The sequence below is a fragment of the Anolis sagrei genome, chromosome 5 (genome assembly GCF_037176765.1).
Source record: "Anolis sagrei isolate rAnoSag1 chromosome 5, rAnoSag1.mat, whole genome shotgun sequence".
Taxonomy (NCBI): domain Eukaryota; kingdom Metazoa; phylum Chordata; class Lepidosauria; order Squamata; family Dactyloidae; genus Anolis; species Anolis sagrei.
The window spans coordinates 97,177,970-97,195,208 of NC_090025.1; the positions used below are offsets into that span (position 1 = coordinate 97,177,970).

At 40.7% G+C, this 17,239-nt stretch overlaps 1 protein-coding gene across 4 annotated transcripts in view; it reads left to right on the forward strand.

Moving 5' to 3' along the window:
* PCLO (piccolo presynaptic cytomatrix protein) overlaps window positions 1–17,239 on the forward strand; it is a 337,168-nt gene that overhangs the window by 265,314 nt on the left and 54,615 nt on the right. For all 4 annotated transcript variants that reach the window (XM_060778188.2, XM_060778189.2, XM_060778190.2 and 1 more), the window contains exons 14-18: window positions 3,310–3,360; window positions 4,917–5,047; window positions 6,032–6,058; window positions 9,317–9,410; window positions 16,066–16,137. In XM_060778188.2, coding sequence (XP_060634171.2) covers window positions 3,310–3,360; window positions 4,917–5,047; window positions 6,032–6,058; window positions 9,317–9,410; window positions 16,066–16,137 — 375 coding nt within the window. The remainder of the gene's footprint in view (window positions 1–3,309; window positions 3,361–4,916; window positions 5,048–6,031; window positions 6,059–9,316; window positions 9,411–16,065; window positions 16,138–17,239) is intronic.

Sequence of the window (17,239 nt, forward strand, 5' to 3'; positions counted from 1 at the left end):
CATGCTAGCATTAATGTTGCTCGGGTATATTTTCTGTGCCTACTTCTGATACTTCTGATATCAATAGAATATTAATTATTCAGGAGCCAATATGGCATAGGATAGTGACATCTGGACCCTACATAAGCCACCTATAGCAACTCTGTAGCCCTCCCTCCACTTTGAAAGTTTTAGTACTAATATCAAAGCATTTTGCCTCAAATTTAAACAGAGAGCCACCTAAACTGGAAACACATTAAAATGCACTATCCAGTCCCCAATCCTCCCGTTTTCCTCCTCAGTTCTTTGATGCAATATATGTCCATTTTGAGAATGACTAAAGCAGTAAACTGAGGTGTTTGGGCTTGTTGACTTTTACATCGATCATATCAAAATCCATAATTTTGTCTCCAATACCTGCCTTGACTTACATTTGAGGTTGACTTATTTTTTAGTATATATAAGTCATTAGTATCTGCAAGTGAATTTCAAATGAAATTTCAAAGTATGCATCAAACACTTGATGCATACTCATCTCTGTTGCTGAACTAACACATTTATAATTTAATGTAAATATCTTTAGTAGTACAAAACATTACTTTGCACTGCAGAGGCTTGGCATCTACTGCCATCTCTAGCAAGTCTTATAAGCTTAATTTCACAAAGCTTCAACATCTGCAGACAGAACTGAACAAAAGAAATCAAACTGCAAGCACAGAAGGGAGTAAACCTTTTGATGCAGAGTACAGATGACATGGTACTACTCAATTTTGTCTTTTATGATTTGATGAATTACCATGGAGCAGCCCACATTATATTAGGTATCTAATTATAAATGTCCTTTGAGAACAATTAGTTGCTCTTTAACTCTTGAGAAAGAGCAGGTTACACTTTTAATTAGAGCAGAAATCATTAAACTATTTCTTCTGAAGTGGTCTCATTTGAGAGGTTACAGTCTTGAAGTTTCAATCAATCCAATTCTCTTTCTTCTCACATCCAGGCAAAATAACTGAGTGTTTTTGTTTAACTTTCACCATTACACTGTTAACGTAAATAAAGAAGTTTCTTTTTGATGAGGTCCTTAGAAAGAGTCATGTGTAGCTTCGGATGCATCTACAGTGCAGAATTAATGCAGTTTGACACTACATTCACTGTCATTGCTCGATGATATGGAATCCTGTGACTTGTAGTTTGCTGCGACCAGCACTCTTTGGTACAGAAAGCAAATGATCTTATAAAATTGCAACTCCCATGAATCATGGCAATGAAAATTGTGTCAGACTGCATTTATGACCTCATCACTTGGATGAGGTCTAGCGCCATGATTTGCCAGCCTCCATGGAAAATCATTGTGGCAAGGAGGCTTCTATGTTGGTAACATAGTGTTCCTCCATGCTGCCACCCCAGTTCACCCACAGAGCCCCACCAGAAGTCATCCTATATTGTTTGATGGCATACATGGGGAAGAATTTTCTCTTGTAGTATGCAACCAAATATAATTATGCTAGGCAATGATTTCAGGAGCCCCCGGTGGTGCAGTGGGTTAAAGCATTGAGCTGCTGAGCTTGTTGATCGAAAGGTCGCAGGTTCGATTCCGGGGAGCGGCGTGAGCTTCCACTGTCAGCCCTAGCTTATGCCAACCTAGCAGTTCGAAAACATGCAAATGTGAGTAGATCAATAGGTACCGCTCCGGCGGGAAGGTAACGGCACTCCATGCAGTCATGCCGGCCACATGACCTTGGAGGTGTCTACGGACAACGCTAGCTCTTCGGCTTAGAAATGGAGATGAGCACCACACCGCAGAGTCAGACATGACTGGACTTAATGTCAGGGGACTACCTTTACCTAAGCAATGATTTCATTTGTTGGACTGAATAACCAGTGATCTCCGATCTGTCAGGAAAACAGAGATTTGCCAGTGCATAAAAACAGCAGAGCTTTAGTTTTTCAGCTTTACATTTTACACCACCCAAATCAATGGTCAGAGTCTTAACTATGTGTGTGTGTGTGTGTGTGTGTGTGTTTGTGTGTATATATAAAAACATTAGCAAGGGCTATCATTCGGAGTTTCGGACTAAGATGCTATCTCTATGCAGATGACGTCCAAATCTGTCACTCCTTCTCACCTGTCACCAAGGAGGCTGTCCAGACCTTGAACCGGTGTTTAGCCGCTGTATCGGACTGGATGAGAGCTAACAAATTGAAATTGAATCCAGACAAGACAGAGGTCCTACTGGTCAGTCGGAAGGCCGAACAGGGTATAGGGTTACAGCCTGTGTTAGACGGGGTTACACTCCCCCTGAAGACGCAGGTTCGCAGCTTGGGAGTGATCCTGGACTCACCGCTGAGCCTGGAACCCCAGGTCTCAGCGGTGGCCGGGAGAGCTTTCGCACAATTAAAACTTGTGCGCCAGCTGCGCCCGTACCTTGGGAAGTCAGATCTGGCCACGGTGGTCCACGCTCTTGTCACATCCCGGCTGGATTACTGCAACGCACTCTACGTGGGGTTGCCTCTAAAGACTGCTCGGAAATTACAACTAGTCCAGCGAGAAGCAGCCAGGTTGCTCACCGGAGCGACGTACAGGGAGCACACCACCCCCCTGTTGCGTCAGCTCCACTGGCTGCCAATCCAATTCCGAGCAGAATTTAAAGTGCTGGTCTTGACCTATAAAACCCTATACGGTTCCGGCCCAGTGTATTTGTCCGAACGGATCTCCCTCTACGTCCCACCTCGAAGTTTAAGATCTTCTGGGGAGGCCCTGCTCTCGACCCCGCCAGTCTCTCAAGTGAGGCTGGCGGGGACGAGGAGCAGGGCCTTCTCAGTGGCGGCCCCCCGCCTGTGGAATGCTCTCCCCGGGGAGATTAGAGCGGCGACCTCCCTCCTAGCATTTAGGAAAAAACTAAAGACCTGGATGTGGGACCAAGCTTTTGATCACTCTGTCAATTAACTCAAGGACCTGGGAATAGACAAAGACAAATGGAGTTGAACGGATTTATGGACTCTGATATATGGACCCTGACATGAGATTGTTTTAGGTTTTAGGATTTTATTATGTACTGATGTTTTAATTTAAGTGTTGAATTGTATTTTTTGTATTACTTGTTATGTGTTCGGGCATCTAATTGTGCCCTCCCCTGTAAGCCGCCCTGAGTCCCCCCCGGGGTGAGAAGGGCGGGGTATAAGTGAATGAAATAAATAAATAAATAAATATCATAATCTTACTAGCATTCTTGGAAACTAAAGTATTATAATAAGTTATACCTATAGTACATAACATATCTGAATGTTTGTGTTCTCTTCTTGTTTTGTTTTGTTGTTTAAATATGACAGCCTGCAGAAACTACCAAGCCCGGTTCCCATCCAATAACTGGAGAAATTCAGGTAACAAGATAAACAATAATATTGCTTTTTTCTTAGTAGCTAATGTTGATATTTTTAAATGTATTTAGGATGCGTGGGAACCACAAAAACAATATGTACTTTGCAGTTGTACATAGAGATTTCAAAAACCTGCTCAGACATTAGTAAGTGACATCAATCATACCGCTTCTATATTAGGGGTGTGCCGGGGAGCGGCGTGAGCTTCTGCTGTCAGCCCTAGCTTCTGCCAACCTAGCAGTTCGAAAACATGCAAATAGGTACCGCTCTGGCGGGAAGGTAACGGCGCTTCATGCAGTCATGCCGGCCACATGACCTTGGGGGTGTCTACGGACAACGCTGGCTCTTCGGCTTAGAAATGGAGATGAGCACCACACCCCAGAGTCAGACATGACTGGACTTAATGTCAGGGGACTACCTTTACCTTTACATATGGCTGCCTACAGTCCCAAAGGATTTTGAGTGCCCCCCCCCCCCAGAGCTGCTTTTGGCTTCTGTCTCCCTCCCTCAAGGAAGTGGGTGGGTGGGTTGGTAGGCAGTGCTTGGGGACGATATGTAAGCACTGGGCTATGGGGCTGACATCACCAGCAGAGGAAGGGCTGAGGTGAGGGTAATGGGTAGGGCAGGGCCCGTCTCTGGCCTTTCACCAATGGTAGGCAGGTGGGTGACTTGCCTACTTTCTATTGGGACTAATAGATGAAGAAGTTGAAAGGGACCGAAACAAGGACATTTTATTTACATACCTCTCTGCTACCACTAGAATGGTAATAGCAAAAAAATGGAAACAAAGTGAACTCGCAACGAAAGAAGAATGGCTAAATAAAATTCAAGAAATCAAAGATGCGGATAAATTAACGTTTGCTTTAAAAGAATCTTATGGAAGACCGATTGTAAAGACAAACTGGAAAATGGTGGACGACTACTTCACCGAAGAAAATAGACAAAAAAACTAATAAAAAGAAAGGAAGAGTATGACACATGAAAGCAGTATAGAAGAGAAAGAAATGATAAAGAAAGGAAACATCAAGATCACGATATAAGTGGAAAGGGAAGACTTATTAAAGGCAAAATGGAACAGACCGGCAGTGGATATGTGGAGAAGATTGGAAGTCGATGTGAATTCCCCTCCTCCCCGTTTCCTGCACCCTCTACACCCCCCTCTTTTTGTTTTTATTTTGTTTTTGTTTTGTTTTTGTTTTTGTTTTGTTTTTACTCTTGCCTCCCCTCCCCCTGTATAAAATTTTTATGTATACATTGGGCCCAATATCACCCTATACCCCTACCCTGGTTTTATGTATAATTAAAGAGAAAATGTATCTAATAAAAAGTATTTTTTATTTAAAAAAGAATCTTAGGATTTGTAGTTGGGGGTATGTAAAATTATCCCAAAGGGAAATTGTAGAATTTCATGCTATAGATTCCAGTACTCCACAGGTTGCATGTATGACAGTTAAAGTGGAATCGTAGCGATATAAAGAGGTTCTATATATTCATAGAGGGACTTAGTAAATACACCCACATTCTGGGAAATTATTTACATCAGTGTTTGTTCTTCATAGCTTCAAATCAACTATGACAAACACCTTGGTAATTTGATAATTCACATTCTTCAAGCAAGAAACCTTGCCCCTCGTGATAACAATGGCTATTCTGATCCATTTGTCAAAGTTTATCTTCTACCAGGACGAGGGTAAGTGAATGGGAGATTTTTAATCCTCACTGCATCAAGTAGCCTGCAAATTCATTTCCTGTTGCCCTTCCTGTCACCCTGTAGTTATGTAGCCAATACTATCAAGCAAGCAATTTGCCATGAAATAACTTGCTCAAGAGTCCATTGGAATATGATGTGGAAATGTCTGCTTAGAGTCTCTAAAAAAATTTAAATATAAGGAGATACTACTGATTTCAATATACAGTATCCCATAATGCCAAACTGTGATTCAGCCTTATGAGGATGAATATGTGTGAGACATGACCTTCAGTGTTTCATTCTTTCTTACTTCATGAAGAGAGGATGTTTATATCATTGGTTATCTATCATAACTGAAACATGGGTCACTATGACTTATTTCATCCATTGTTCAGTAAAACCGGGATCAAAATATGGTACAAGATACCTCTTTCTAAGCTTCCACCAGGACTCAGTTGGGAAAAATCCCATAAGCAGAGAAGCTAGAGCACATTTGTCCTTTCAATCCTAATATAACCTCAGAAAATCCATCGAGGAGATTAGATAATATCTCATTGGAGACACAAAGGAGCTGCAATGCAAGTGGAGGAGTATCTTTCCTCCTTGTTCAGCTCACAGAAATGCAGCTACATGTCATTGGATGTAGTGTGAACCATTGGATCCATTGGATTAGTAGAGATACAGCAGTGGATTCTGGCTTCTGGTTATAGTTTCCCATGTTTGGACTGGAAACTGCAGTTTATTCCAAGCCATGAACAAAACTTGGGGCTAGATGGTTAATAGCTTTCTCTAAAACCCTTCCCATGTTGAATTGCTATGTCTGTTTAATATTTCTATTTCTTATAATTCTACTAATTAATATTGATAATTTATTATTTGTGTTGATCAACTGAAATCTCTTCTTTTTCTCAATCATTTCTTATCCTACTTCCTGTGTTTTTCCATCACTATTCAATGCGTTGTTTCTACACTGCGATCTCAAAGCCAAGTCATGGTTGTTCAGAATGCAAGGTAAAGTAGACTATCTTTCAGTTGATTTTCTAAAACATGCATGAAGCATATTATTGTATCATAAACATGCTAGCGACCTAAGAAGAAGCTGACAAACCTATATTTTGAAGTGGTTTCAGTACTCATTTTCTACATAGGCAAGGAAGAGTCACGAGATCAGTATTTTAAGGATGTGATGGCCTATTTTTGATGTATCCAAAAATGTGCTTTGTAAACATCATCTTGAGCATCACTTATTTACTAACATAGAATCATCAAGTTGGAAAAGACCACAAGTGCCATCCCATTCATTCTTTATTGTAGAATAGTTGAGAAAAACCCATGTCTATAAATTTCCCATGGAACAAAGCCATGGCAATAAATCTGCCAATAAAAGTGGAAATATTACAGGATTGATGTAAGAAGCTTAAAAACCTCCAAAGAAAGAGATTTCATCACCCTCCGAGGCAGCATATTCCACTGCCAAACTGTGCTTACCAACAGGAAGTTCTTCCTAATGTTTCAATGGAACCTTTTTTCCTGCAATTTGAATCCATTGCTCCTAGATCCCTTTCACATATACTGTTTTCAAGCCTAATAATAATAATAATAATAATAATAATAATAATAATAATAATCTTTATTTATACCCCTCCACCATCTCCCCAATGGGGACTCAGAGCAGCTTACATGAGGCCAAGCCTAAATAACAATTATAATAAAGAAAAATCAAAACACAAACCAAAAACGCAAACAATAAACAATAATATCATAGTTACATAAAACGTATGAATACATAACAATGTGAAAATTATAGTAAACACAGGCACAATAACAATGGGCAGGCTACATGTCATCCTGTGCATTTCATTTTATTGTCAAAGTGTACTGTACATTTCTCCCAGTTAAAATTAATTTTTCTTAGTTTTGGCCCAGCTCTCTCACCTGTGAAGGTGATTTGAATCCTGATCCTGTCCTTTGGGGTAATAGCTATTCCTCCCAATTTGGTGTTATTTGCAAATTAGATAAAAAATTCCTTCTAGTCCAACGCTAAATTATTACTGACTTTCTCTGAAAATAAGCAAATCCCTCTACATAAAGACTGAGATGTCTCACCTGTACTCCATATTTGTTCCGAATTTTGCTGAAGGTAGTGATCTAGGCCTATCCTGCATAACCGAGAGATGTAAAGAAACTATTTTTTAAAATAGATCCACTCCCTTTGCCGTACTATACTTTGCTCTGTTATTTTGGCTCCAAATTTAGTTTGAAATTTGCTTTTGGTGGAATTTTGTCAGCAAAAAGAGGCCCATCCTAATTTTCTATTCTTCAGAATCATAGAACGATAGAGTTGGAAGAGACCACTAGGGTCATCCATTCCAACCCCATTCTGCTATGCCAAAACATACAATCAATGATGGCTATCCAGCCTCCATCTAAAACCTCAAGAGAAAGTAAGCACAACACACTCAGAGCGCCCATCCAGACAGGCCCAAAAAGCAGGACCTGTCATGGTTTTTACCAAAGATGTCCAAACAACACCTCCAGTAAAAACGAATTAATTCAAAACAAACCAAGGAAGCCTTGGTTTCAAATTAATGAGATACCCAATTAGATCCATGCCTTCCTGGATCCATTAGATGGCACCCCAAAAACTTACTTAAAAGGTCCCTAGCTGCCATACTCATCACAGAGAAGGTAAGCACAACACACTCTGAGCGCCCATCCAGACAGGCCCAAAAAGCAGGACCTGTCATGGTTTTTACCAAAGATGTCCAAACAACACCTCCAGTAAAAACAAATTAATTCAAAATAAACCAAGGAAGTCTTGGTTCCAAATTAATGAGATACCCAATTAGATCCATGCCTTCCTGGATCCATTAGATGGCACCCCAAAAACTTACTTAAAAGGTCCCTAGTCCCTAGCTGCCATAAAGGTTCTCATCGCATCGTCCAGGCGCAAGAAAATAATGTGGGAGGAGATAGGGTTGGAGCTTGGGGCTGGCTTCATGCTATCCCACTTTGTCTCAAGATGGCATATAGCCAACTCTCACCCTGGAAAGCCCGGGATTTGGGTGAGAGAATGGGGACAAGCATCGACTCCAAAGTCGATTTAAATCCACTTTGAGACAGGATTTGGAGCTGTCAGGAAGCACCCTTAAGCAACATATTCTAGTATCAAACCACTCTTACTGTTAGAAGTTTTTTTTTTCCCCCAAATGTTTATGCAGAATCTCATTTCCTGTCATTTTAGTTCATTTTTCCATGGCATGGGGCAGAGGGGCACTCTAAAAGATCGTCCTAAAAGCAAAAATACAAAAATAAGAATAGACCATGTACAGCTATTAATACTACTTAATGGGCAAAATGGCACTGACATAACTATTGACTTACCAATTTGCCATAGATTTAATGGGACTAATGATTGGATTGAAACCAATATGCTAAAACTCCTGTAAACTATGTACCAAGAAAAATAATGATATTCAGCTTCCCCAAAAATATTGAAGCCATGCTGCATCTATCTGAATTCTAGAAATGTCATCAATTCTTGGTGTTTTCTCACCTAACTTTTGTTGTATGAAAATGTTGCTATTGAATGCTGTGTAATTAAAATTAAATGGTGCTGGGATGCTTTGTATGATCTTGTATCAGTATTTTGTGGTGGTAAACAGATCCATATCTTCTTTCTAGTCTTTGGGAAACACAAATGCAATACAAATCAGACAATACACCGAAATCTCTGATATGTCCTATAGAAAAAGCAGCTCTGTTCAATTTGCAATCCTGCTCTAAAGGATCAATATTAAATTAGTGTTTCTATCATTAACAAGATATCACTTGTATCAGAGCTTTTCTTTCATGTGTTTCAGGGGTGACTAGTCTGTAATTAAAGACTGTGAAATAATAAGAGTTGTTTGAACCCTTCTCGGCTTGCTAGCTGGAAGGAAGTTTTTAAAAGAAAGCCAATACATCACTATTCATTCCCACAATGAAAATTGCTGCTGTAAACAGACACAAAAAAATTGTAAATGCAATAGAGATATCTCTGTGTTTGTAATTTGGAGGCTGAAGGTGGTGAAGTTTCTTAGAAGGACTGAAACATTTCATTTTTCAAAGGCAAAATTGGGAAAACATTCAACAGAAAACATTGGAACTGAATTATTGTCATTATTCTGTGTTTATCTGAATGACAGATTGATTGATTGATTATCAGATGTGTCGAAACTGTTTCTAGACAAGTGAAAGTAATTATATTTTTCCTGTTTTCTACTTCAGTGTTGAAAACAAGAGGAGGACAAAATACGTGCAAAAAAGTTTGAATCCTGAATGGAACCAGACAGTCATTTATAAAAATATCTCCATGGAGCAGGTGAGTAATTATAAGTAATGTTCTGTATTGAAGGGGCAAAGACTGCTCATCAGTAGTTCAAAATACAAATGTTCTATGATAATATTATTTCTGATAAAGAATCATAAAATCATAGAGCTGGAAGAGACTGTAAAGGCCATCCAATCCAACCTCCTGGTGGAGAGAGGTCACCCAGCCTCTCTCCACCACCACCCCAACCCCAAGGCAACATATTCCACATTTGAACAGTTCCCTCCACCAAATGTTGACCCCTTTTCCTAATGAAGTTCCTTCCATCCATTGAACAATTTCCTTTGCTTTTTATGGCTTTATATTATACTAGCTGTCCCCTGCCATGCGTTGCTGTGGTCCACATGGGGGTTCTGGGTGGGAGGTTTGGCCCAATTCTATCGTTGTTGTGGTTCAGGATGCTCTGTGATTGTAGGTGAACTATAAATCCCAGCAACTACAACTCCCAAATGTCAAAATTCTGTTTTCCCCAAACTCCACCAGTGTTCACATCTGAGCATATTGAGTATTTGTGTAGAGTTTGGCCCAGATCCATCATTGTTTGAGTCCACAGCGATCTCTGGAAGTAGGTGAACTACAACTCCAACACCAAACCCTTCCAGTATTTTCTGTTGGTCTTGGGAGAACTGTGAGCCAAGTTTGGTTCAATTCCATCGTTGGTGGGGTTCAGAATGCTCTTTGATTGTAGGTGAACTAAAAATCCCAACAGCTACAACTCCCAAATGACATCATTTTTTTTTTGAGTGAAGGACATACATTGGGTTGTTAGGTGGCTTGTGTCCAAATTTGGTGTCAAATCGTCCAGTAGTTTTTGAGTTCCGTTAATTCCACAAACGAACATTACATTGGTGTGTGTGTGTGTATTAGGCTTGGGCAATCCATGGTTCTAAATGGTTCTAAAGTACTTACAAAACTAAAGTTCTGGTGGTGAAAATTTCAGAACTCTAACAAAACTTTCAAAATTTAATTATTATTTCATTATTGGTGATTTTAATGACAGAACCAATTAGGAACTGCCATTTATTATGAAATTTTGAGAGTTTTGTTAGAGTTCTGAAATTTTCACCACCAGAACTTTAGTTTTGTAAGTACTTTAGAATCATTTAGAACCATGGATTGCCCAAGCCTAGTGTATATATATATGGTGGTTTCCATCATACAGATTGACTTTTCTATTGATAAAGACCCTGTCATGTTTCTAAAAACCGATATGTTGATACAGAATCATGAGAAAGTTGCAAGCAGTGGTGGGCTGAGTCTAACAGGGCTGAAAATATTTCACTATGTAACAAAATTTGAAAAAAATATGTTCCTGGTTAGAAAGCATTATTTCATGTTTAATTGTGTGCTACTTACTTTAAAAGTAGTTTATACTTCAGAAACTTCATTTTTATGCCTTCACAAACTATTTCAATTGGTTGAGACTCAATGAAATATTCATTGAAAATCTATAGCAAGATGTGCTGCAGAATGTCCTACAGAAACAAAGTTTTTGCAATTTAATAAACTTTTCCCATGTTTTTATGATAGAACCAATTAGGAAATGACATTTACAACCTAGGAATAAAAATTGTGCTGCATAGTATTATTGGTGGAGAAACTTTATGTGCTTAGTTCTTTAACTGAAACCAGTAGAATTTGGTACATCATTTCATGGATCAGGAATTTAGTCCTCAGATTCCATTATGGCAAGGTGCTTTACGCATTGCTCAATACCTGATTGCAAATGAATGTCAACCTAGGAGACTGTGAAAAACCGACCATCCTTGTACACAATAGTGTAGTGATTGCCCAGGCAATTTGTCAAACTGTCTTTCTCCTCTCCATATTTGGAATATGTTGGGACTGCACAGGAGAAGATTTTTATTCAGCTAGTGAAGCAACTGTACATATTTTTTTTCAAAGGACGTGGAGAAATTAAATCCAAAAGTTCCATGTCTGTCTTTGCTCTTTACATTTTGCTTTCTTTAGCTTTCCATTTGTTTTCATTTTCTAAAAATTCTAAACTTTTAATAGATAAAGTAAGCAATGGGAATAAAAGAGAGGTAATAATAATAATAATAATAATAATAATAATAATAATAATAATATAATAATAATAATAATAATAAACAACTTTATTTGTACCCCGCTGCCATCTCCCCAAGGGACTCAGTGCGGCTTACATGAGGCCAAGCCCAAAGTACATCAAACAAAACATCAATAAACACAACATCAATAAACAATCAATAAAAGCAGCCTCATGCCCTTACTGTGTGCTATAATGTTTCAGAAATCATTCTGCTTCTTGGGGCCCTTCCACACAGCCATATAACCAAGAATATCAAGGCAGATAATCAACAATATCTGATTTGAACTGGGTTATCTGAGTCCACACTGCCATATAATCCAGTTCAATGTGGATTTTATACAGCTATGTGGCAGGGGCCCTAGTATTAAACAGTATGATCCAGTGATCAGCAGCAAAGTCAAGATAAACATTACAAATCTAAGTCATTCTTGCCCTCCATTATTATCTAATAAATCCAGTTGGATATGGAAATGAATATGGGTGGCCAAGCAACATCAGATGGCAGTCAAATAGATGTGCCCAGATAACACAAGAGCATTTTTTATTATTTTAAACACAGAAACATCTAGGATTTCCATGCTGAGTTTGAAAAACTTTGAAAAAAAAGTGTGGGGTGAAATCATTATATTCTGTATGTGTGCACGTGCATGACTACAGCATGAATAAATACTTTACACAGTGTTCTGTGTTCTGTAATTAACTACTTTTATCAGAGTTGCTCGAAATTGCAGCTTTTTTTCAGGATAAACATCGTATTAATACTCATCTACCACCACCACCACCCCCCCAACAGAGGAAAAACAATATGATCAAGTTAGATCCCAGCTTCCTTATAATATAGCATTCATGTAGTCACCTGGAGCCAGTCATAGCCTCTCAATGAAACCTACATCACAGGGTTGTTCTTAGAATAACAATGGGGTGGGGAAAATAATGTGCATTGCTTTTAGTTTCACAAAATAAATAGGAGTTGTAGCAGGACAAAGCATGATTGTCATAAAGAGTGCCATGCATTCCAATTGATGTTTTGGGAAGCTACAGATTTATCTTGAAAAAGACCCACTGAACTCATTTAGGCTTACTTCTGCATAGAGATCAGCCAGCCATTGGAAGGCCTTCACTCTGGCACGTTGCCATGCTCTCCCATCTGTCGTATTGGAAGGCCGTTACTGGAAGACCCCATACTCTGAAAGACTGTGCCCATGTGACTCAGGACACATAGAGACAATGGAACATGTGGTTCTTCAGTGCCTGTTGAATAGACATATTTGATCCCGTCTCATTACGCCATAGCTATACAAACACCCCGGAGCCCCCAGTGGCACAGTGGGTTAAACCACTGAGCCGCTAAGCTTGTTGACTGAATCGTCGCAGGTTCGAATCCGGGGAGCGGCATGAGCTTCCGCAGTCAGCCCCAGTTTCTGCCATCCTAGCAGTTCGAAAACATGCAAATGTGAGTAGATCAATAGGTACCGATCCAGCAGGAAGGTAGCGGCACTCCATGCAGTCATGTTGGCCACATGTCTTTGGAGGGATCTACGGACAATGCCGGTTCTTCGGCTTAGAAATGGAGATGAGCACCACACCCCAGAGTCGGACACGACTGGACTTAATGTCAGGGGAAAACCTTTACCTAACCTATACAAACACCCAAGACACTCTGGACAATTTTACTTCACCCTGCTGCTTTCAGACACTAACTCAGCTATCTATAATGTTGTCAAGTTCTGCATAGCAGCATTAAAATCTGGTGGTTGATGACTGATAGCACAAGCTAGTATAAACCAGGACTTCATACTAGCAGAAAATTGGGATTGCAGACTTTTAATTATAGTATAGGTGTTGCTCCCTCGTCTGTTTGACTGGACTTCCCTTCTCCTTGCCACATGAGCACGCCTATTCCCTCCTTTCAGATTCCCTTCCCTTTTATTCCATAAATTGAGTTGGGTTTTAATATAATCCTGCATATGGCCTTTATCTTAGATTATTAAGTTAATTATCTTAATGTCCTAACAATGATATGCTTATTTTAAACTTTTAAACCTCTTAACCCTTAACTCTGATATGCATGTATAGGACTATGTCCCTTTTCTCTCGAACTGGTCACTGACCATAATCTCTATGTGGGGTTGCCTCTGAAGACTGCCCGAAAGCTTCAATTAGTCCAACGAGTGGCAGCCAGATTGCTAACAGGAGCGGGGTACAGAGAGCATACAACTCCTCTGTTACGCCAGCTCCACTGGCTGCCAATTAGCTTCCAAGCACAATTCAAAGTGCTGGTTTTGACCTATAAATCCCTAAATGACTCCGGCCCAGTTTACCTGTCCGAAAGGATTCTCCCCTATGAAACATCAAGGTTACTAAGATCTTCCGGAGGGGCCCTGCTCTCGGTCCCACCATCCTCGCAATCGCGTCTGGTGGGAACGAGGGACAGGGCCTTCTCAGTGGTGGCCCCTTGGCTTTGGAATTCCCTCCCACCAGAAATTAGATCTGCTCCTTCCCTCCTGACCTTTAGAAAGCTAATAAAAACCTGGCTTTGGAATATGGCATTTGATGATTGAGTCAATAACCCCTGTCCACATGGAAGGATGGCGATGAATTGGAACTGTGTTTGACGACTTGGCTTGTGTAATGTGATGATTATTTTATTGTATTTTACATTTTAATGTATAATGATGATGCATTGTGCTGTTTTTATATTACTGTAATATAAAAACAGCACAATGCATCATCATTATACATTAAAATATAAAATACAATAAACACATGTTGTGAACTGGCCTGAGTCCCTCCTCGGAGGTGAGAAGACCAGTATATAAAACTTCTAAATAAATAAATAAATAATACAGTAAGTAGACTAACTTGAGTAGCGGTATATGTACAGTAGAGAGATGGTGATCTCATTTTGGGAGTTTAATTAAAATTTAATAATAGATTCCCAAATTTTACCTGGAGCATCAACTGTGCAATTTTGGCCTAAGTGTATAAGAGAATTGTATCAGAGTTAAAAAGAGCCCCCGGTGGCACAGTGGGTTAAACCCACTGTGCCAGCAGGACTGATGACCAACAGGTGGAGGTTTGAATCCGGGGAGAGAGTGGATGAGCTCCCTCTTTCAGCTCCAGCTCCTCATGTAGGGACATGAGGGAAGCCTCCCACAAGGATGATAAAACATCAAAAACATCAGGGCGTCCACTGGGCAACGTCCTTGCAGATGGCCAATTCTCTCACACCAAAAGTGACTTTCAGTTTCTCAAGTCACTCCTGACACACACACACACCAAAAAAAGAGTTTGTTTATTTACAGTATTTATATTCCGCCCTTCTTACCCTGCAGGGGACTCAGGGCAGATTACAATGTGCACATATATGGCAAACATTCAATGCAAAAGACACACAACAGATATAGACAAACAGTCAGAGGCTATTTTTCTGGTGGCCAGGGGAGCTGTCACTTTCATCATCCATCTGCGACACTGATGAAGTACTTCCGCATTCCCTGCATGCTTTTTGCTGGAGTGCTTTGCTGGAGTCTTTTTTATGGCCTCATAAATTTTGTTAAATTAGGTGGTACCTAATTTTCCTACTTGACAGATGCAACTGTCTTTCGGGTTGCAAAGGTCGACAGCAAGCTACACAATTGGTTGGAAGCTCACTCTGACCTGGGCTGGCTTCGAACTCATGACCTTGTGATCAGAAGTTATCTTAATGCAGCTGACAGATAGCTGCACCACAGTCCCAGTGCGTGCCACAGTCCCGTTGGAGTACTCTAGGATTGTGCTGAGTTTCTGTCCAATAGGAAATAGTTTATTTTATTTTTTTCAAGATCCAAAAGAAAACTTTTTCACCTGGCTAGGACTGATATATGAGTCTATCATTTTCTTTTTACAGGGTCAAGTTACCAAGGTCACAATATACAAGATAGCAAGAGTTTTGTTTGTTTGGAATTCTTAAATGCACAATCTGGCATGTTGAAGTCTTTTAATGAAACAACATTGGGAACATGATCAAATTACCACAGTGATTCTTGCTAATGCAACATAATGCAAACATTGTTAAGGTTTGCACTGGACTTCTGAATCATCCTGTTCATCTCACTGAGCAGCCTAAGTGATGGTGATATGTTATCCTCAAACATGAAGTGGAAGGAAAATCTGGAAAGGACTATTCAAAGTGCTCTCTTAGATGTACTCAGCCATACATAACTGTAAATAGCAATACATTTCGACTTTGTCCAGAATGCAGTAAAATGTACTCACTGGTGCTGAGCATTAGAGGAAGACAGATAGAGGTTATCAACTTTTTGAAAGTCATGATGGGGACTCAGTATTTGGGAACACAGCCAAGCTTGGCAAAATAACTCCTCCAAATTCCATCCTAAGCCAAGCTCATCAATCTTCATATCAAAACAACAAGTTTTCCAAGTCCAAGGTTGTTATGAGGACAATAATAGCATGGTTGTCATACTGAAAAAGTGCAGGTGGATAGGCAGGGGAAACAAGTAGGCCATGTTTTATAAATTGGACATGGAACTCAAGATAGGAATTGCAATTGATACTCTTTGATTTTAATTGCAGCTAAAGAAGAAAACACTAGAAGTCACTGTCTGGGACTATGATAGATTCTCCTCCAATGACTTCCTCGGTGAGGTGAGTTATATTTTTTCCACTTGCTTTTTGTCATCCAGTGTGGTAGTCACATAAATAATTTTTTATCCAGATGAGAAATTATGATATTCCCAAATCTCAGGGGAAAAAATGGGGATTGTATTGAATGTTATCAGCAGAAATACCTGTATGATTTCTCATTTCAGTCATTATAGATACTGACAGAGGCAGCCCTAGGTAATTTTCAAAGGTATGCAAACAGTATTTTGGCGCCCCCCCCCCCAACCAATCATTGATATATATTTTCTGTTCATCGTGGGAGTTCTGTGTGCCATATTTGGTTCAATTCCATCATTGGTGGAGTTCAGAATGCTCTTTGATTGTAGGTGAACTATACATCCCAGTAACTACACTTGCCACGCTTTCTCCCTTGCCTGGCCCGCTTTGGGTCCGGAGGCGTTCCTGAAGACCCCGGCGTGTGCACCAAAAGTTACCTCTTCTCCTGACTTTCTCCTTAGCCATTGGGACCAAGAGAGAGAGAGAGAGAGAGGTGGAGATGCCCACCTTTCCTGAAGGCAGGCACAAAAACAAAGGAGGGAGCGGAGGTGGGAGATACCTCCAGCCGGAGGGGCTCTCTCTCTCTCTCTCTCTCTTGGTCCCAATGGCTGAAGAGAAAGTCAGGAGAAGAGGCGACTTTTGGTGCGCACGCTGGGGTCTTCAGACACGCCTCCGGACCCGAAGCAGGCCAGATGCAATGGCTCCGCCCCTTGGCCCACCCGCGGATTGGGGAGAGGAGAGCAGGCGGGTAGAGTGCCGGGGGATCGGGAAAGGGAGCCGGTCATGGGGAAGGGATTGAACGCAGAGAACGATTGAGCACCGGCTCTGCTCACGCACCCGGTGGTCGGGTGGAGCAGAAACGAGAGGGGCTAGGCGAGGCTCAAGGGCCTGGCCCCTTTGGGAAGAGGATCGCCCGGCAGCGAGGCAAGAAAGCTGAGGCTCCCCCTGGACTGCTAGTGCTGTTGTGCGCTCCTCAAGTGGTGGTCGAGGGGCATTTACATAGGCGCCTATGTGCCCCTGGCAAAAAAAAAGTGTTCTGCGACCGCTTACTTCGCGTAATGGACGAGCCGCCCCTGGATACTGATGC